Here is a 20,206-nt window from a genome sequence, read left to right as displayed (position 1 = left end):
TCTTTTCAGTTTTTTTTTTTGTATTGTATTTTATTTTTATTAAGTATTACTGGGTTTTTTTGGGTTTTTTTTAGAATACATAATTTGGAGCCAAGTAATGTAGTATCATCATCTCAACATGAGCCCCATTCAGAGGTGAGCACCCTCATCTCTGGTTCAGTCCAGGCTGTTTAAAACAACGTTCATTTTTAAAGCAGAGTCACTGTCTCCTGCGAATGGTGGCTGGCTGAGCCAGCTGTAACGCAGTCCTGATGCCACAGGTTTTCTGCAAGGCAGTTGAGGAGTGAGGCTACGTCGCCCAGCCCGTCTGTGACCTCCCCGCCTGTACGCAGCACCGGGATACCCCATGTCTCCTGGAAGTCCCTTATATCTCTCTCTGCCACATCACAGTGCATGAAAAGGTCGAATCTGAAGGAAACATTAAGGATATGTTTATGTAAAGAGTGTGTTTGTGCCACAGACTCGTCTTAGTTTTTTTTTTTTTTGGCACTTCAAAGTTGTGCCTCCTGGTCTTGTAGAACCACAGATGATCCCATAGAAAAGTGGATGATTACTTCTGATTGGCGTTTCCAACTATTTGTAAGGAAGATAAAAGGATACTTGGTGCCAACCACCATTTTCACAACACGCCTGACAGATGGCTCGGACCATTTGGCGAGCTGATTTGGCAGATCATCAAATGATGTCCTGTCTGTGAAGGAGAATAGTAAGAGGACCGCATCCACTTGCTCCTTGCAGGACTGGAAGAGAGATAGAAAGGAGATCAGACAAAACACAGAAATCTGTTTGTTTTCCACATCTACAATAATTGTTTGTCTTTGCTTTATCTCATTCATACTGGAAGCAAATGGTCAAATCTGCGTAAGGCGTTCTCTCCACAGTCCCACAGCTGAAAACGGAAGAAAAGCACTCTGCTGCTTTCTTTTAGCTTCACTGGCCAATACACCACTGTTGTCTCAATGCCTTAAGCAACAAAAGATGACAAAGAATATTAGTGACATTGTCAACCTCTTAACTTTTTGAAACTTTGTAAACTACTTTTAAAAACAGGCTCACACTTAGTTCTACATAATCTAGTTAAAAATCTGTGTTTTTACACCAGCAGTGTGAATGGCTTACCTGTGGTTTCATGGTGCATGCTGGGAATATTCATGCCTGAAAGACGTGCAGCAATAGCAGTTTTCCCAACTCCGCTCTTACCAGAGATGAAGATCTTATAATGAACTGTGTCCACAGCTACATGTGGAGGCATCACTGGAGACTCCAAAAGGCCTGAAAAACACATTTTAAAAGGACCACTGAAAGAAATTGCACACCTGAGTCAGGATAATAGAATAGGATATAGGTTAATAGAATTTGTCTTTAAAAGCACCCCATTAACATCCAGTGAGTGACCGTGGAGGAAAGTCCAGCACTTTTGGTCATCTCTGGACATCAAGAAGAACTTTCAAACCAAACCAGAGGGTGGAGCATGTCCCCGACTACTTGTGGCCAGATTTTGGCATTTCTATCACAAGTGACCCCAGGAAGAATAGCAATGCTGCAGCTAATGGGGATCTTAGTAAACTAAAGATGCCACTATGGCATCATTCTTTCCCCTGTTTATCTCCTTGCGTGTCATAAATCCATGATTTAAAATGCTGCCATGTCTTCTTAGCACACCCCAAGTGTATCTTGTAATCTGCAAACATCATAATCCACAGAGACTCAGTCTGTCCATCACAACTGTAAACAAGAAGGGGCCCCAGAGACTTTCCCTGATGTGATCCCAGTCCCACCTTAAGTTATGTGGCTGTCTCTGTCCTCATAGGTACCCATACTGTGCATGGTTCATATTTCACTCTGTCACACTGGTGCCTACTTAGCAATGTATGCATAAAACCGCCAATTTGCCGCAGCTGATTGTTCACCGAGAAATGGTGCAGCTAAAAATATCGTCCCCAATATGTTTTAATCCAATATTTTACAGCCTCGTGGGTTGCTTTAATCTATTTATAAATTCTGGGTTTTTATCCTCCACAAACAACAACAAATAGGGAGTTTGTACTTCATAAAAACCCTTATAATGTTGAGGTTTGAAATAAATGCACATTTATTCGCTAGCTACTTTTTATGGCTGATTTCCAGTGAAACACAGATGCTGCCTACAAAGGTTTTTGCATTTGTCTGATGAGTGGCTGCACTTCAAGTAGTCTCAGTCGCAATAAATCAGCTGCAAGAAGAATTTGTGGTATTTCTGAATACTTATACTTTTTTTCTTTACATATGAATGCGTAAGGTCTCCTGGGGGAGAAAAAAAAAGACAAAACTGTTGTAATTTGGAAACATATCTATTTAGCTGACATTACCAAAGTTCCTCCGTCTCTTCTTGTGGAGGATTTTGCTGAAATATTCTTTACTGTCTTTATATCGATGCCAGTCTGCGACTACGACTGATCCTGGGGGAGGAACCTTTGCCATGTCGGTTACAAAGCTACAGCATCACACAGAGCTCGGGTTTGTCGCTTGAAAAGGCCAAAAGTCGGTTCCCGTCTGGGCCAGAGGATATTTTTTTAAACGTTGTCTTGTTACAGACTTGAACTGCAGTAATAAAACATTTAAAGCATCCACATCAATCACAAAAACCCATAAATATAAATTATAACAACCGCTGTCGGCAAAATGTAAAAACTTCCGTAAACTAAAGCGTCCCTTGACAACATATGTCGTCACTTCCCTCAAATTGTGGTGTTGCCTTCAGGTTTACTCGTAAATACTCTTTTCTACTTCTTTTATTTGCTTTTTTCCGTTGTAGATGAAATAATTCAACGTAGTTTTTCGTTGGATATTTTACAGTTGATATTTTTTAATATGATAAAGTTACTTACTCTTATTTTCATTTATTTCAACAACTATATGTTTCAGTATATTTCCTTCCCATTTGAAAATAAATGTTACATTCTAAAAAAAACTTTCCCCCAGTCCTTCCCCTGGACACTTGAGGTCGCTAAACTCCATCGAACTCTATTTGTAAGTCAGTTAATGTTGAGGTTACAGCAGGTAAAATACAACGGAGCAAAGAAGACAGTTCAAATAAAACGAGGCTTGATGTGTTTTAATTGAAATGCACAGAAATTATACACTAACACACTCTGTGAGCCCTGACAGTCAGGAGCCCACCGCTCGCCATGGACGTGCTCACAGATATGGGGTCCACATCAGATGGCAGTTTGCACTGGTGGGAAAAAGTATTTGTGACTGTGCCATCTTCACCCAGCTGCACGGCAAAAACAGAGGTTATGAGAACAGAACAAAGCAGAAAGTTAAACCATCAAAGAAACCATCAAGCCATCAAATTCAAAGAAAACACCATAGAGACAGCAAAAGATATATACAGTTCTAAAATTTAACACACAATCAAACAACTAAAGCTAGTGCATTGCTTTAATTTCATTTAAATAAATGAATAGTATAACTTGTCAATGATTCAGTAACTCAGGCCATCAGTTAATATGTAGTCACTGTCACAGATTACATCTGATTTTACACCAGCCTGACTGCAGGGCTCACCTTCTCTGCATGCACCTCTATTAGGTTGTTGGAGGATGTAATGATGACATCCTCTGGAGAAAATTCACTCACATCAAGAGTGAACTGAAAAATGTCTCCAGTGATCTGCACCTTTCCCGTAGGCTGTAAATGATCTGAAATAGTCATTTATATAATAGAGATTTTAAAATAAAATCCACATAAATTTGATACATATTGATTTAGTTTTTTCTTTAGCTAATATGTTCCCTGCAGTGCTATAAATATATATATATATATATTAAAGTATATCTGTGTCTGTTTTTGTCCAGCTGACCTGTAAATTTGTGTTCTCTGGTGCTGTGCTGATTTAGCAATCCTGAATCCTCAGAGAAATTTCTCCCATTTTTCTCCATAGTAAATTCTCCTTTGTCTGTCTTAAAACCTTTACCATCATGCACTGAGTCTTTTATAGGCTACTGGGAAATTGTGTGTACCACCGGGTGTGGCTGTGGCTGTGGTTTGGTCCCTTAATGATCCAGCTGGACTGGAACATGACACCGATTGTAGATATTTAATGTGTCAGAACTGTTGTTGAACTGTTGTCAAGGGGGTCTGACATTTTTAGCCGCACCCATGACTGGGGTCCATGTGGGTCTTTGTGTCTATGTGTGAGAAAGGGGTGCGGAGATGTTTCTGTGTGAAGCAATATACTATAATTATAATAATTATCATTGTGTGAGCTGCCAGTCTTAACTTTAAGCCACAAAGGTCACGTTATCTTTCATAATTTATAATTTAACTGTGCTCATTTTAAGGATGTGTAAGGGGGATTTGACACAAAAGACCCAGTGTCAATGAGTTTCCAGTTAAACTGAGCAACGGGGTGATTAATCACAGCTGTGGTATGAAGGAGCACACTCATGAGTAGATGTGACATTTTGCCCCACCTTGCCAAAGTAACGAAGCCTTATCAATTCCATCTGCATGACAAACACGGCAAAACAAGCTCTGTGAGGCTGTACCGGCGATTGAAAAGCAAAACACACTAATAAAAGCTGGTTTGATCATCAACTAATTTATGGGTTCATATCATGTTGGGTCCATGTTGGGATGTTACCCTGTGTAAAGCCTTTTAGAGGGGCATGTGCATTTGCTAAAGTAAGTAAGGCCACTGAGCCTTAGGCCTTTAGATAGGCCTAAGAAACAACCTGGTCTGAATATGTGTGCCTGTGCACCGCTCTGCTCTGAAATAATTAAGAACTAGGACAACTCAACATGTCCCCAACACTATTTAATAAGACATTGTAACTTTTCTTGATTTTTTAGTGAGATTTCCATAATATAGTGAAGAAATTATGGTGTTGGATCGTTATAGCTCTGCAAAAACTGAATAAATCAAATCACTTTTATTGTCACATCACATGTGCAGGTACACTGGTACAGTACATGTGAGTGAAATTCTTGTGTGCGAGTCCATCACACCATGCCCTCGGTTTTTGTGTAGCACACTTGTGTGACATGTTATTACTGAGTGTAGTCTAGAAACAGAGCAACTATTAGCTGCAATGCATAATGATGATGCTTTTGCCTTTTGAAAAGGAGACTGAAGGTTTGATTCACACTCTCTGTTGTTGCAGAGCTAATGGAATAAGACAAATATGGACAAGTATGAAGTATCTTCTTTTGGCTGCTCCCTTTAAGGGTCATCACAGCAGCTCATCTGCCTGCATGTCACACCATGTCAGAGCCACCATCGTAGCAGGTCTTAAATATGAAGTGTGTTTAATGTAAGCACATCTGTAGCAGTGAATACATCTTAGATTGAACAGACAGCAGATTAGGATAGATTTTGATTGAGCTTCAGGTTTCCAGAAACAGATGATCACAACAAGTGGAGATTGGGATAGTATGGAAAGATCATTGCAATGGAGACAATGCTCAAGTTCAAAGAAAATTTCTGCATACTTTGCATAGAGAGGCACTATTATATGGACGACATGGTGGTGCAATGGTTAGTGCCGCCCCACACAGCAAGAAGGTTCTGGGTTTGAATCTTTTGGCCAACTGGGACCTCTTTTTGCAGAGTTTGTATGTTCTTATGTTTTTAAAACATGGCCTTTTACTTTTAGGTGTTATGTATTAATGTAATTTAATATTTTCTTGTAACTACAAAGTACAGCTGAGGCTGATGGAGAGCTTTCTTTTTACTTAATGATAGCACTAGTTGAAAGTTCAGCTGATGATCAAAGTCTACGAAGACTATGTGCATGGTCATCCATCCGGAAGTTATTGAAACCGTCTGTCTGACCCACAAATGTCAACCTGCTTGTGTTGCTTTAAAAAAAAAAAAAAAAAAAAAAAAAGCAGGTGATTCATTGCCAGGGGACCACAGTCATTTGAATCGGCTTTCACGCCAATCCATCCAGCTTGGTGTTGAGCTATTTTAGCGGACTGTCAAACTTGCCATCACTACAGCCATGAGTCTAAAACACATGTTCACTGCTGCCCAATACAAGAAAGCGATACAGTTACAAGGCAACTCTGATTTTATTTAAACACAAAATACACCACCTGTGCACAAGATCAGAGTTATCTGTCATGTAACAATTGACATAAATACAAAATAAATAATAAATAAAAAAATGAACATTTGTATTAAGACGTAATGTAAACAAAACAAACAAAGAGATGCGTGGTGTGACACAGAGACTAACTAAAAAAAACAAACCATAAGAATGTGATTCTTTGCCCTGAGAGGAATAACAATTCCTAATTTAAAAGAAAGTCTCACTGATCACAAGAAGTAAACAAAACAAATTTAAGGATTCAGAATCACCGGCAGGATGCTGAGTGCTTCGAAGAAGTCGCTCTTTATCATTGAAGAGCCTTAGATATTTCAGTCTTTCAGGAAATGCAGGGCCGAGCATTCTCACATTATCCCACATTTGACCCTCATTTATATCATTTTATTTACTGCATTGCATAACTTGCTTATGTTCGACATTATAAACACTTTTATATAAAGATAAATTACTTTTCTTTTATTAAGTACATGAATGGTCTCATTTTGAGTCCTCTCTGAGGGTCCCTTTCAGTCATACCACACTGCTGTAGTGTAGCTCAGTTTCAGCCCTTCCACTTCAGTCCTTGTCTTCCGTGAGTGAAATGGCATGGTCGGTCAGTGCACTTTGATTTGAAGGAATGCTTAGATCACACGGCGAACACGCTGAGGGAGCTCGTCTCGTCTTTCAGGCCCAGGATGCTGTATGCTATCCGCTTCATGTGACCGGGCAGCCTCACTCCGATGTTCCTGATGTCTCTGAAAATGACACATAAGTATCTCGTGAACACAGGATTGAAATGACAAAAAAAAAAAAAAAAACCCAAAAAAAACCAAAACAAAACAGCAGAGCGGTGGTGTATGTCAACACATTTTCAGGGTGTTTTAACTCCTTTAAAGGCAAAGACAGTTCATATAGGTGGCTTAAGGGTAATATAAAAGTTGTACCTACACAAAAAATATGTACAAATGAACCAAACCATTATTGTTTATTATTTCAAATGGGTTTAAAATGGTTTGTTTAAAGCGATGTTGTCATTAAATGGTTACTTGGGTTTATCTGACAGGGCTATGGGGCATATTTCAGAAAAAAAAAATGCCTGTGAGCCACTCATGCAGAAGTAACAGCAGCAGAGAATGAGTGGAATGACATGAGTGGCAGAGGCGGCGCAGAGTGCTCATGCATTCGCACGCTGGTTAACAAATGTTCAGGCTGACAGTTGGATACTTTCTCTGTGTCACTGAAAAAATGTGCAACGGTGCCGGATAAGTTAGTACAGCATGACGGAGGCTGCACCTGTGCCATGTGTGTACTTACTCATGTCTCAAAGCGAGCACCTGCTCCATGGTCGTTATCCCAGCGCGAGCGAAGCTTTCCTTGTACTGGCTCATTTTGATGGATTCCAGCCACTCGGGCACTGACCTGAACATGGTACCGTCGCCGCCGCTGGTGCTGGGCAGCCGGATGGAGACGCTGTGAGGAACAAAATGTAGTTGGATTACTCATCATTAACAGTGTGTTTATGCAAGCTGAGTACATGTGATGATGTTTGAACAGGAGACAACCTGCTTTATTGTTTTAAAGTCCACTTACAAGCTGTGAGTTGTGTAACTTTACAATCCACTACAGTCTCTTTATTCTCTCTAAATATGGCCTGTGATGCTTTCTATATTAAACAAATATAGCGTCCAACCAATCCCTCTGTGCTGAAAGTTTAGGCTCGGTTTCACAGAGTATTTTCCATTGACCTTTGTACCAATTTCACTGATAGCAAATATCCTTAATGTGGTCAGCTCAGGCACACTGCTTTGGCTGTGAGCTGTTGTTTAAGCACTATTTACGAGGGGCAGCCAATCAGAAGAAAAGCTGGCTTGTTTAGGACAATAGGTGAACTGAGGATCTGCACTAAGGCCCGGTATAACATAATTAAGGATTATTTTGCACTGTGAGCAATTAAAAGCTACTACAAACTATGAAGTTGGAAGTTAGCATAATCACTTTCTTTTAACACTTTCCCCAAATGGTTTGAATTTTTGGAGATGTAAAAACAAGATCAGTAGTTTTATGAAGAACTACTTATCAGAAGAAAATAACTGGATAACAACCAGCAGAGACTCATTGTTTCTTGCCAAGGAATAATTCCACTCATGCATACACACACAAACGCACCTATCTGTATTTGTACAGATCAAATAAACAAGATGTAAAGCAACGTGTTACACTTCCCCCTGTTTTTGTTTAAAGATTAAAAAAAAAAGAAAAAAGATGGAAGGCACATTCCTCCCTGTTATTTATTGTGTTCATACCGTGGGTCAAAGTCTGCGATGGTCTTTAAGGATTCTGGGCTTTTGAGAAGTTTGTCCAGAAAGTTGACAATGTCTAAGAAGCGAGGTCGCTTTAAGCGTTCGTGCAGCCAACACTGGAGCATGAGCTGGTAGATAGCGGATGGGCAATCCATTGGAGCAGGAAGCCTGAAGTTCTCGTTGATAGCCTTCATGACCTGGGAAGGAGTGAAGGCAGTGCTTAGATTAATCATAGACCGCTGCCTGCCATTGCTACAATAAACTGCTGTGCTCATATGTTGACATTAACAGTAGATTTGAAGAGGACGGTTGGAGACTACACTGGATGTCTGGCAACTTTCTATCACCGCATAGCTCACGCAGACTCTCACTGCTAATATACATTAAAGTTTGACCCTCACAGGCCAAAACAATCCCTCATCTCCACGAAAAGTGACAAATGAAACATACCTCGTGGTTGCTCATGTCCCAGTAGGGCCGTTCTCCAAATGCCATGACTTCCCACATGACAATACCAAAGCTCCACACATCGCTGGCCGAGGTGAACTTCCTGTATGCGATGGCCTCTGGCGCAGTCCAGCGGATGGGGATTTTTCCTCCCTGACAGAAAAAAACATTAACAAATCATATTTAATGGGTGAAAAGAGTGGAAACAGGACATGCTGACAGTCTGGATACTTAAGAGTGGAAATACAGTTAACAATAAGGCATTTCTTACTAGACCAAAAAAATCCAGTTTAGCTCTCTTTTGCTACGTTTGCATTGTGAAATGTAGCTGTTAGACTTACTCGGGTTGTGTAGGTGCCCTCAGCATCATCTTCCAGCACACGTGACAATCCAAAGTCAGACACCTTACACTCCAGGTTGCCGTTGACCAGAACGTTTCTTGCTGCCAGGTCACGGTGGACATAGTTCATGTCAGAGAGGTATTTCATGCCAGCGGCTATTCCACGCAGCATTCCCACAAGTTGGTAAGGGGGAATCTCTCCATCACGGCCCTAAAATAAACAAAAAATAATTGTGATATTATTGTTTTTTCTTTGTCATTCTTGTTTTTACTGGGGAAATGTAGAGGAATGAAACAAAACGTGGAAAGAGCCGGATGATATAACATAAGAGCATAGATAAAAAATGTTGTAGTTTCATTTGTCTGTTTTTCTTTGTACTGTGTATACTGTTTGTACATGAAAGTGAGTCAGGCTTGAGCCAAATTAATTTTATATATATATATATATATATATATATATATATATATATACACATATTCATTTAATCCAATATAACAAAGTTCAATTAATTTCAAGTTGAACACAGAAAGGTGCCAGAAATGTTTATCTTAACCCTTAAGTACATTTTCTGAGAACAGAGAGATTAGAAAGTGATGATTAAATAATGAAGCTGTTTTTCCACTAGCATGCACCTACCTTCAGATATGTGTCGAGAGCTCCGTTCTCCATGTATTCAGTCACTATCATGGCATGTTTAACTGAGAATATAAACACAAATATGTTTAATGGAGGAAATGAGTACAAGAAGTTAACAGATATGTAGGCTTTTGAGAACATTGACTCACATTTGGTGATAACTCCCTCCAGGTGGATGATATTCGGGTGTGAGAATTGACCCATGATGGTGGCCTCACTCAAGAAGTCCTGCCTCTGTTTCTCCGAGTAGCCTGGCTTGAGGGTCTTGATTGCTACAGGCACCTCGCCTCTCCCGGGAATCTTCATTACACCCCGAAACACTTCCCCAAACTCTCCTGATTGGCAGTCAAACAGCAGGTGGAAATGTTAGAAAGTCCGATCTGAGATTTCATAAAAGTGAAGGAATGAAGAAGATTTGAAAACACCTACTCACCTACACCGATGACTTTTTGTTTGCCGATCACACTGGGGTCAATTTCGGTGACAAACTTGTGGATGGCAATATTAGGGTCCTCATAGGTATGTGGATCAATGTACGTCTTGAGAGGTTTATGTTGATCTGGTGAGAAGATCATAATCAAAAAATAAGCCTACAGTTTCAATAGTCAACCTACTTTCTGACTCTTACTGCAGCTGTGCTTTGCTAACCTGTTGAAAAGCAGGGATCCTCGGGTCCTCCTCGCCTGCGAGCGTTCAGTCTCCTGAGAGGAAAACAAGATTAATCACCAGAGGACTAGGTAGAATACAGAGTGGCTTTTTTAACAATTGCAGGTCAGCTTGAGCTGACAAAGACAAAGGGTGTATTCAATAGCAGCACCAGCTATTACTCATAACCTCTCCCTGAGCTGTCACGCCAGAGTATCCTTCATTTACTTGGACTTGTGGCACATAATCACACAGTTTGCATGGCTGTAGATAATATTTATCTGAATGACACACACATTGACCGTGGATATGAAGTGTACAGTTACCAACCGTTTACGCAGCAGCAGGCCAGCCACCACAACAAGCAGAATAACCGCTACTCCGAATACAGCTACCATCACCATGGTGGGCTTGTTCCCAAACTGAGGCTCAGCTGTATAAATGACAGAAATACAGACCTGTATCAACTCAAGTAATTAAAATATACGCATGTATAGAGAGATGTTTGAGAAACTGTTTTGGCTACTGCAGATTTTAAGGCTGCTGGTACCTAATGGAAAAGTATTAAACTCATGGTCGGCACTGTAGCTGCCAGGGTTGCCTTCGGGGCCCAGAGCATGGACCCTGAATGTGTAAGTAGTGGCTGGGATGAGACCATCAATCTGCACAAAGCTTTTGTCCAAAATTAGGACTTTGTAGGTGGTCACATCACCCTCGGTACTGTCGTCCTACAAATTAAAAAAAGAAAAAGAAAGGAAAAGGAAAATGGATTAGAATTTGAAATGAAAAAACAGACTCGATTTTGAAAAAAGGAGGGGGAAAAAAACAAAAGATCCCAAAGCTCTCCATCGTACTTTTCTGCGGTACATAAGCTCATAGCGATGATTGATGTGGGCTGGAGGTCGGCGAGTAGGAGTCCAGGACAGAGACAGACTGGTGGGGCTGCGATCATCCAGATGGATCTCCGTCACCTTGGGGGGATCTAACGGTTGGCGAGACAGAAAGCAAAATAATGGTTAGTGACTAATCATAGTCTTTGGAAAGGACATGTGGAGATGAAAGCCTCTGGGATTCAGTGGGTCAGACTGAAGTCCTCTCTCTGGATTGAGCCTGTCTTTTGCAAAACCCTTTAATTTATAGCTCTGATATTACATGAAAATAGCTCCAAAGTTTGTCACTCTTTTAACCCTACTCTTCAGTTTAGGAACCTGGATACCCCTGCTCTCAGAAGATATATGAAAGATGACTTTCTGGGAATAGGTCATTAATATTACAGAATATGTCACATTGCGGTGTTTACCATACAACAGTGGTTGCCACACATACAGCCCCAAAACAATAATCATATAAAGCCAATGTTCGAAAAAGAAAAGCTCACCTGTGTAGTCCAGAGCAGTGGTGATGGTTGCAGTGGGCTTCTCGGCACTGAACTGCGACACGCCACTTTGAGCCTCTACAGTGAACGTGTAGTTGAGATGAGAGTCCAGGTCACTAACAACAACCGTGGGGTTCTGCAGGTCCATAGGTCCTGGCTCAAAGCGGATCTTCTCGCCGCAGGGGATGCAAGAGGCCTCGTCACAGAGTTTGCACACCACACTGTACATAAGGTCACTGCGACCCCCAGTCACCAGTGGTGGGCTCCAGAACAGCTGCAACTTGCCCTCCCCTGGCAGAGTCATGGAGGTAAGGTCACGAGGGGCACTAGGTGGAGCTAGGGAAATAAATAAATGACACAGAACAGTCAGAAAAATACTTGAAAATGCTTTCCATGTGATAAAAGTAATTTAAAAAAAGAAATCTGAGTCAGGGTCTTACCGGAGCAGGCTGATGTAGGAGGGTCTGAAAGAGCCCGGAAGAAACCTTCTTCACACAGACATTCACTGGCTCCGGAAGCAGAGGGCTTGGTGTTATCGGGACAAACCTGACAGAAGTCGTTCGATACAGATGGCTTGAAGTACCCTGGTTTGCATGCTGTGTGTGTGAGAGAGAGGGGGAGAAGGTGTGTGTTGGTTTAAACATGACATATGAATCAGACAAACACAGGAAGGAATGAATGATCAAAATGCAAACAATAAGGCTCTCTCTGTGTTACCAGCCATTTCCACCCGACAGGAAGCATTTGTTGTGAGTAACCCATAATAACAGAGTCTTTGTACCCAGAGGAATGAATAGGGATTTCCCTGACGATCTGCCTTCACTCGCCTGTTTTGCCTTGAGGCCTAATCTCAGGTCGCACTGCCAGTGTCAACCGGATGACAGCATTAAATCCATCAGGTGATCTGATCTTCCCTTCCCCTGTGAACCCCTGGCTCATATTCTCTGGCAGTTAACATTTACGGTCTTGCCAAAGGAAATGGCACATTGGACACTGGTGCAATGCTGTAGCGGGCATTTCGCCACATAGATAAACAGCCTTCCAGGGCATGAGAGGTTAACGAACATGCAGACAGCACAAAAATCAGAGCGCAGGGTTAGAACTGCAACTCCGTCTCAGGCTGATGTTTCCTCCCTTTCTTCCTTCCTTCCGCTAACCCCCGACATCAGTCACAAATTACAGCGAGCCATTCTGAATCAGGAAAGAGGAAGAGCTGGACAGGAATATTTTTTGCTCTTTCGTGGATACAGATGCACATATTTTCTAGCTGAAGTAAGCCCTCAGAGCACTGTTAGAAAAATAGATTTTATCCTATGAAAGAGCTCCTGTCTCTGGTTTGATTCTGCAGTCTCCCTGTGGTGCAGTCTTTCATCTGGCTCCTGTGCTGGTGGTCAAAGAAAAAAAAAACTGAGTGAACCCTGGATTGAAAATGCCAAAGCAGAAGGACCTTTGCACCCCAACTACTGTTGCATTGGAGGCGAAGGTGCAGGCTGAGATTGAGTAGGAGGGATAGAGATGAATGGATAGAAGATGGGGGATGGGGTAAAGGTCTGGAGCACCAACAGAAGTTCTCTCTGGGGAGTCACTTGGCGGCAGTGGGGGTGTAGCTGAGGGGCTTTTTTTCCCCTCCGCATAAGAAAAGGAGGCCAGCCCATTTTATCTTGAGCTGGAGCAGCAGGACCTTTGTCACGTACCAAAGAAACCCCAGCCCCATTCATCTATTGTCTCTGAAATTGGACAGAGTGGTGCTATAAATATGTTGTGTTCCTCATTATATAGCTCACAAATAGCAGCATGTGTGCTGTGCAAGAATACAAACATCATTAATGCAAACTTTCAGATTCTCATGTCAGTACTTCAGCATTTCAGTTTTGGCTTAAAAACGTGTTTTGCTCATGTTTAAAAAGGCTAGTTTAAGAAAAAATAAAACTTTTGCCCAACTTTTGTCTTCACTTGTTGATGGAAAAATGTGCTTCCAATTGTTCTAGGTTCTCTTTGACTGCCATGCATGTGAAAAGGACTTATGTTCCGCACTGATGCATCTGTTAATTGAATCCGTTTTTCACTCTTTGTGCCGGCCCATTGTTCTAATGAGTGGGAACATGGATTAGGGAGCTCGTTGCGTGTGTTAACAACCGGATGAAAGAGCAAAAAGAAGAGCATGTCATTGGCTAACAGCTGTCCTGTTGCTCTACTAATCCTTTTGACCAAATTACACTCCACACCTAACTAAGCGGCCACAAAGCTAACATCCCTCACACACCAACTGTCGGCGCACTCCCCACCCTCTGACTCAAAACACGGGCAACCTGCTTATTTGTGTCAGTCAGCATTCCTCCTCATCTCACTTTACTTCCTTTTCCCATAGCAGTTGGACTCAACGAGGCCACTTTGAGGCCTCTTAGGATATCATTTTCTCTAGTTATTGCAAAAAAATGGAATAAGGCTTTGTTTTTTGTTTGTTTGTTTGTTTTTTCATATTAGATGAAGCTACAGCATTGTTTATTTATACAAAGAAACTTGAACAATTGTTGCAGTCATAAAGATTTCCTGCCTTCTTGTGCCAACGTTTCAGGTGCTTGGCTCAGGCTGCAACATTCCTGCAACTCCCTAACCCATAAATAAGATTCATGCTTTGAAGAGCTCCCAATCAGTTATTTGTTTCATTAATATAGTGTGAAAAAATGGTGGAAAATGTTTCACAGCTATTAAATGTCTTTGTTTGTATGACCAGAAGTTAAAAATCCAAAGATTTTTCACTCAAAAAATGATTTTTTGATGGATGGCCATCTTAATGACCGTTTAATTCTGTCACCTGGCATGACTAATATGTGCTCTTCTTGGAAAAGACTCAAAATGAAACCAATCTCTGCCAGGCAAGGTGGCTCAGACCATCAGGAGTCATAAACCGCAGCTTGACTCAGGCTAAACTATAACAGGCGTGTCAACCTCTTCCCTGTAATCTGTGGTTCCTGTCGCCTTAGCAACTTGCTCAAAACAAATTCCTGCGAGGAGAAGACATACCATTAAGGTAGTCATTCTGACACATTCACATTCACCCGGCCCTTCCTGTAGTCAGTCACTTCTGTAGGTGACGCCAGGATAAAAGAATTCCTTTCAGAAATCCCCACAGCCTATCGTGCCCTTCCTCCTTCCTTTTCTCTCTGCAGCCTCTCTCCTCCCACGTTTCCTCCAGACAGTCCAGTGCACCACACCCCAGAATGCCAACGCACAGGCCAACTTCTGCATGACCAGCATGAGCACAAACACTATGAACCCCACAGCTGTGTGTTTTTGTACTGACTTTACGCACACGCTGTCTTCCTAAAAGTCGGTACATACCACAAACTTTTTGCACACTTTACCTGGGCTTGGCTGAATTGGCAAAATCTCCTTAGGTTAAAAATTATGTAGGGTTTTTTTTTTTTAACACTTAAATGATTAAAAGCTATGTATATCCACTGAAAGGAAATATAATTGTGATGAAATGCATTTTTTTGTTTTGTTTTTTAAATTGGAAAAAAAAAAAATTTGCTAACAAAAATCTGTTATGTTTTAAGTTTCCACTCTTAATTGCATTTAAAAGCTTCCAGTGTAGTAAAACAATCAAAGTCCACAGCTTCTTTTACTGTACATTATCACCTAAAGTCACTGAGCTATCCATAAACTAATGTCTCACCCAAGCCTCATTCCTGAGACCTGAGTGGAAGGCAGGGGAAATAATGTGCCATTAGCAAATAAAGACAATAAAGATGAGGCATCAGTGGGAAAGTGACGAAATGTGATATGGAGAAATGTTTGACTGCCTTAAAAGCTTAACAAAACAGGTTTGGATATTCGTTTCTTCCGTTTTTTCCCATGCCCAGCCCTGCCTGCTGTACCTTACCTACAGTATGATATGGAGCCTTTTTTTGCACAAGACTTCGAAGCAAACAAAGACAATTCACATTCTCGTGCACTCATTATTTCCACCATGACAAGTAAGTGGTTGAAGGCGTTTCATTTGCTTTAACTCACAGAAAAACACAAACACGTCTCAGACAAGAGTGTTGCATATTTCTGGCAGTGCTTACCTTGGCAGGAGTCTCCTGTGGCTTCGTAGCCTGCGAGACATTGGCATTGAACCATGGGAACCACCCATTTACCCTCAGCTGTGCAGTAGATGCGCGGGGTGGCCTGGCTGACGGCATTCTCTACGCAGGCTCCCTCAACCTCCCTGAGAGCATCTGCCACCGTCTCCGGGAAAACTGCCAAGCTCTGCACGGTGGATGGGCATGTCTTGTAGTAGACTCGGACAGAGAGCAGCGCCACACAAGCGCCCACGTCCTGAAAACCCAGGTAGAAGCCTTTCTTTGACAGCGGCCCCACAGTCTTCGTCTCTGTGTTCACCTTTAGCACCCGGCCCTGAGTGACCTCGTCGGGAGCAATGGTGGCCACTTTGCGGAACTGTCCTTTACGGAAGTTCGTTCCCACGTCGGCATCAGCCTCTGAGATGAATAGGTTGAAGGTTTCTTTGCAGCCAACAGACGCACCACCAAAAGTGTTGCAGTCTCGCACGACAAAACTGAGCTCCACAGAGACACGGCTTGTGCCCGGGCGCCGCTGAATAAACGTCGTGCGCAGCCAGTTATCCTGTTCTGTAGTCTCTATGCTACAAACACTGTAAGTGTAGAAAAGTGTGCCATTCACCACTGTCTGGACAATTTCCCACTGCAGAACAGAAGAAGATAAAGAGACAGCAAAAGGGATCAGTGTAAGGGGGTAAAGTCGCACACAATGATGAAAGGAGAAAAGGCATCTTTTCAGGAAATAAGTAGAAGCTTTGTTCTTTCCAAAAAAAAACCCACTTTCATTGATGAGACACCTCTTCTTTCATGCTTACTAAGAAGCTTGTAAAAGTGCAGAAGTGAGCTGGAGCTTTTTTTTCCTCGCTTAAGGATTATTGGCCTGGACATGTGCTGCGCTCACGACGTGTGTGGTTTTCCACTAACGCACAAGCCTGCATGTGTGTGAGACATAAATCCAGCAAACACTACTGTAGAACACCAACTAACATTTACAGCAGCTAAATGAGCTTTATGAGCAGAGTCCTGCTTAAGACATGGCAGCAAAATTGGCAGCTATTAAGAGTTTTTTAAGAGAGAGAAGCAGAGGGATTAAAAGCCTAGATTAACCATTAAAATTCAACACCTCATATGTTAGCAGTTGGGAATGGGTTTCAGGAACTAAATCAATTCTCCCACTTAGACAACTTTGGGAGCAGTTGGGGGGAAAAAAGAGGTGGCAAATGTTTGGAGAAAGGTAAGTTGTGCCAGTACATTAGAAGAACACTTTAGAACTGCTTTAGGTACCTTCACTGAATCCCTTAAATTTTCAGTCAAACTTTTAGGTATTTAGTTCTTATTACTGAGGCCGTCTGGCTGGTTAAAAAACAAACTGTTGAAGACAAGAAGCCATTCCTGGTACAAATTAAAAATAAACTTTTTAAGCGTGAGAAAGTTTCACGGCAACCGTCAGCTTTAATAGACAACGGGAAATCCTATCCAACACAGCGACAATCTTCAGATCTTTGAGAAGAAACGTAGCCCACACAGTGGAACTGGCCATGTCCTGTTGCTTTTTTAAGACAAAAAGCCACTGAACTATAGATAGGCAGGAAGGATGGTTCTGCACATATGGACCACATTTTTTGTGTTTTCTTTTAGTCATCTCTTCATATTGTACACATTATCTTGTTTCTGTCATCTCTAATTTCAGAAAGGAATCATGAGAGGGAGGGAAAAAAAATCATCCTAAAATTTGGTTTTATGGTTTGGGCTTGGAGTGAAAAACAATCTGCAGCTATTGTGTAAAACTGTCTTTGGTACAGTAAATTTAAATGTAGGTTGAGCCTTGACATTTTAACTGCATTCATAAGTTCTTTATGAAAGGGTAGTGTTAACACAAGACTAAGCTGAGATGTGCCAAACCTCATCTAGCTGCCACTTATTCCACCTCTCCCAGAGAGCTTTTTTAGAGGACTGAATGAGCAGAGAGAGTGAGAGAAGGAGAGGCCTTCTGTTATTCAAATTCTTGAAGAGAAACTTGTGTACTTGTTGTTCTGCGAAGCGAAAGGCAGCTTAGATCCATGAACCTGCAGTCTTAAAAATGCCTGCTGAGGTATAAATACTCACTCCGTTCTCATATGGCAATGTCAACCATCCCAACTCTGATCCCGAAGCTCTCATATCCAGCAATACTTCTGCAGGAAGAAACAAGAATAAATTGTTACAACAGGGACATAATCAACTGATATTAAGATAGACACAAGAAAAAAGCGCAGCTAACTAATTTTACCAACTTAATTCCCAGCTGGAAAAGACAACTGTGTGTCTTTATATTAGTTATTGGCTTTGTGCTTTTATTTTTGCATGTACAGTAACATTGTCTGCATTGATCTCTGGGGGCCAGCAGCTTTATGGGGGGCACATGCCATGCTTTCTGACGTTTTAATCCAGCATATCGGCTTGATTCAAGACTTCATTGACCGTGTCCTCCAGGTTCAGGATTCAGGGCTAATAATGCCTGTGAAAGGCGTGGGCAGTTAAATTGCCATGACGAGAGAAATACATGTATCTCTTGCACAAGTGAATTAAAAAGTCCAACAGGTGCCCCTTAGCCCCGAGGTTTAGCAGTATCACTAATAAGAATCTTTTTATTATTATTATTATTTTATTACAATAAAATAAAATAAAATAAGACTTGGGCCAATAACAGAAAAGTAATAATAGATTTGAAAAATCTATATATTTGTTTCCAGAACCGTATAGCGAACCGACATCAAAAAGACATCGCTCTTGATTTTAAACAGCTGGCTGACAAAGAAAATTACAGTGAAACTATTTTATTTATTTATTTTTAATGAAGAATAAAACCTTGATAAGGACAAAAATAAAAGACAAAACTCAAAGAGTTCAAATTCCAGCCGAATGATTCACGGGATGCGGTAAAGCCGAGCTAAACTTTAATCTCTTATAAAAGTAGTTTAAAAGAAAAAGTAACTTACGTTCTCTCGACTGGAGGCTGAGAAATACTCGGTTAATAAATAAAAACAAGAATAAGTTGAGTCCACGCAGCTCCATGGCTCCATAAAACTTTTAAAAGTCCTGTTCGTGTATCCTACAGTCTCTCTCGCTCGCTCGCTCTCTCCTCCGTCCACCCTTCGGCCGACACTTCTCAGAATTCCTCACTCCACCGGCTGAGCACGAGCTCTCCAGCCCTCGAGCCCATTGAGAAACAGGTGGCGTCATCGCCCCGCCCCCTTGTCCTTTGGAATGTGGAAGTCTTCCATATTTGGCGTTTGGGGCTAGGCGTCTGAAGCACCTGTTTCATTGAGAACGAGAGATTCTTCTTCAACTATTACTCCTTCTTCTTCTTCTTCTTTAAATATTGATTTAATCAGTATAATTTTTATAGCTTATATCACTCAGTTTCTGTCAGCGTTAAAGCCGGGTAAATGCACACTTCTTATTAATTATTGTTGATCATATATGTGTTAAGTATAAACATAAATATTAATATGCAAACACACATACTAACAATACCAATTATCCTACAACTCAGCGTCTATTCCTATTGTTACACTTTTGCACCGATAATCCTGGCAGCCTCTTGATGTTTATGCTTCAATAGCCTACCTAATGCCTATTATTTATTTTTAAATGATGTTTCAATGACTATAATATTGACTGTACATTGGATTTTATAGGGTTTATTTTTCATAATGAATAAGTTGTTCAAATTAAAAATGATACTGAAGTAAAATACTGTGCAAAACAGTAGTGCAAATGGCATTTTAGTATGTTTCACCAATGTCAACAAATGGGTCTACACAAATTTAAGACATATTAAATTTACATCTGATCTTTAAATCCCATCTCAAAAATATTGTGTTGGAGTTATATCTATAAAAGTGTCTTTTAAAGTCTTTACTACAGGGAGAACTAATGCATCTTATCTCTTCCTAATTATACTATAGTTGCCATGCTTTAAGCAAATTTTAACAAAGAATACATATAAAATTAGCTTTAATTTGTTTTGTTTTGGGGGGTTCAAAATTTGCATTCAACTCTTTTTTATTTCTTTCCATCTGTTGCTAATGTAGCTTTAGAGTTTTGCACATGATATAGGAATTCAGTTAAAGATTAAGCATCAACCTATGTAGATAAACAGCTAATTATTTTTTCTCTCTTTTCTTTCTTGCTGTGTTTGATGTTCAATCTTGTCTAAAAAAGATACTAATAATATATAACCAATGTTTTATTATGTTCTGGAATTTTTTTTACATTGATTTCAAATGTTTCCATTGAATGTCAATAATACACTACAAATGTTTTTGGCCTTTTTAAA

General features: G+C 40.9%; 3 protein-coding genes across 4 annotated transcripts; all 3 read right to left on the bottom strand.

Annotated features, from left to right (window-relative positions):
* Window positions 1-44: 44 nt before the first annotated feature.
* On the bottom strand, window positions 45-2,705 carry cplane2 (ciliogenesis and planar polarity effector 2). The gene is made up of 5 exons (XM_084928834.1): window positions 2,349-2,705; window positions 1,120-1,272; window positions 839-963; window positions 601-740; window positions 45-408 (listed from the first exon to the last, which is right to left on the bottom strand). Exons 1-5 carry the CDS (start codon window positions 2,458-2,460, stop codon window positions 189-191), a joined length of 750 nt encoding a protein of 249 aa, XP_084784960.1. The 5' UTR covers window positions 2,461-2,705; the 3' UTR covers window positions 45-188.
* A 416-nt stretch (window positions 2,706-3,121) lies between these two features.
* Window positions 3,122-3,696, bottom strand: LOC146387306 (heat shock protein beta-7-like). The gene is made up of 2 exons (XM_084927298.1): window positions 3,550-3,696; window positions 3,122-3,256 (listed from the first exon to the last, which is right to left on the bottom strand). The coding sequence occupies exons 1-2, from the start codon at window positions 3,694-3,696 to the stop codon at window positions 3,122-3,124; spliced, it is 282 nt and encodes a 93-aa protein (XP_084783424.1).
* A 2,342-nt stretch (window positions 3,697-6,038) lies between these two features.
* On the bottom strand, window positions 6,039-19,079 carry epha2a (eph receptor A2 a). Of its 2 annotated transcripts, XM_084928828.1 has the most exons (17): window positions 18,864-19,078; window positions 17,992-18,059; window positions 15,892-16,528; window positions 12,259-12,414; window positions 11,822-12,154; window positions 11,298-11,425; window positions 10,994-11,171; window positions 10,774-10,876; window positions 10,447-10,499; window positions 10,232-10,357; window positions 9,948-10,133; window positions 9,799-9,860; window positions 9,163-9,372; window positions 8,825-8,974; window positions 8,378-8,571; window positions 7,389-7,544; window positions 6,039-6,829 (listed from the first exon to the last, which is right to left on the bottom strand). In XM_084928828.1, the coding sequence occupies exons 1-17, from the start codon at window positions 18,937-18,939 to the stop codon at window positions 6,721-6,723; spliced, it is 2,925 nt and encodes a 974-aa protein (XP_084784954.1). In that variant the 5' UTR covers window positions 18,940-19,078; the 3' UTR covers window positions 6,039-6,720. The 2 variants fall into 2 exon arrangements, with proteins under 2 accessions (XP_084784954.1, XP_084784952.1); XM_084928826.1 differs by having other exon boundaries at window positions 9,799-10,133; window positions 18,864-19,079.
* Between the last annotated feature and the right edge of the window lie 1,127 nt (window positions 19,080-20,206).

This window comes from Perissodus microlepis, chromosome 5 (genome assembly GCF_051167445.1).
Source record: "Perissodus microlepis isolate ML-2025 ecotype Zambia chromosome 5, ASM5116744v1, whole genome shotgun sequence".
Lineage (NCBI taxonomy): Eukaryota > Metazoa > Chordata > Actinopteri > Cichliformes > Cichlidae > Perissodus > Perissodus microlepis.
This window is presented reverse-complemented; position numbering and strand designations above follow the sequence as displayed.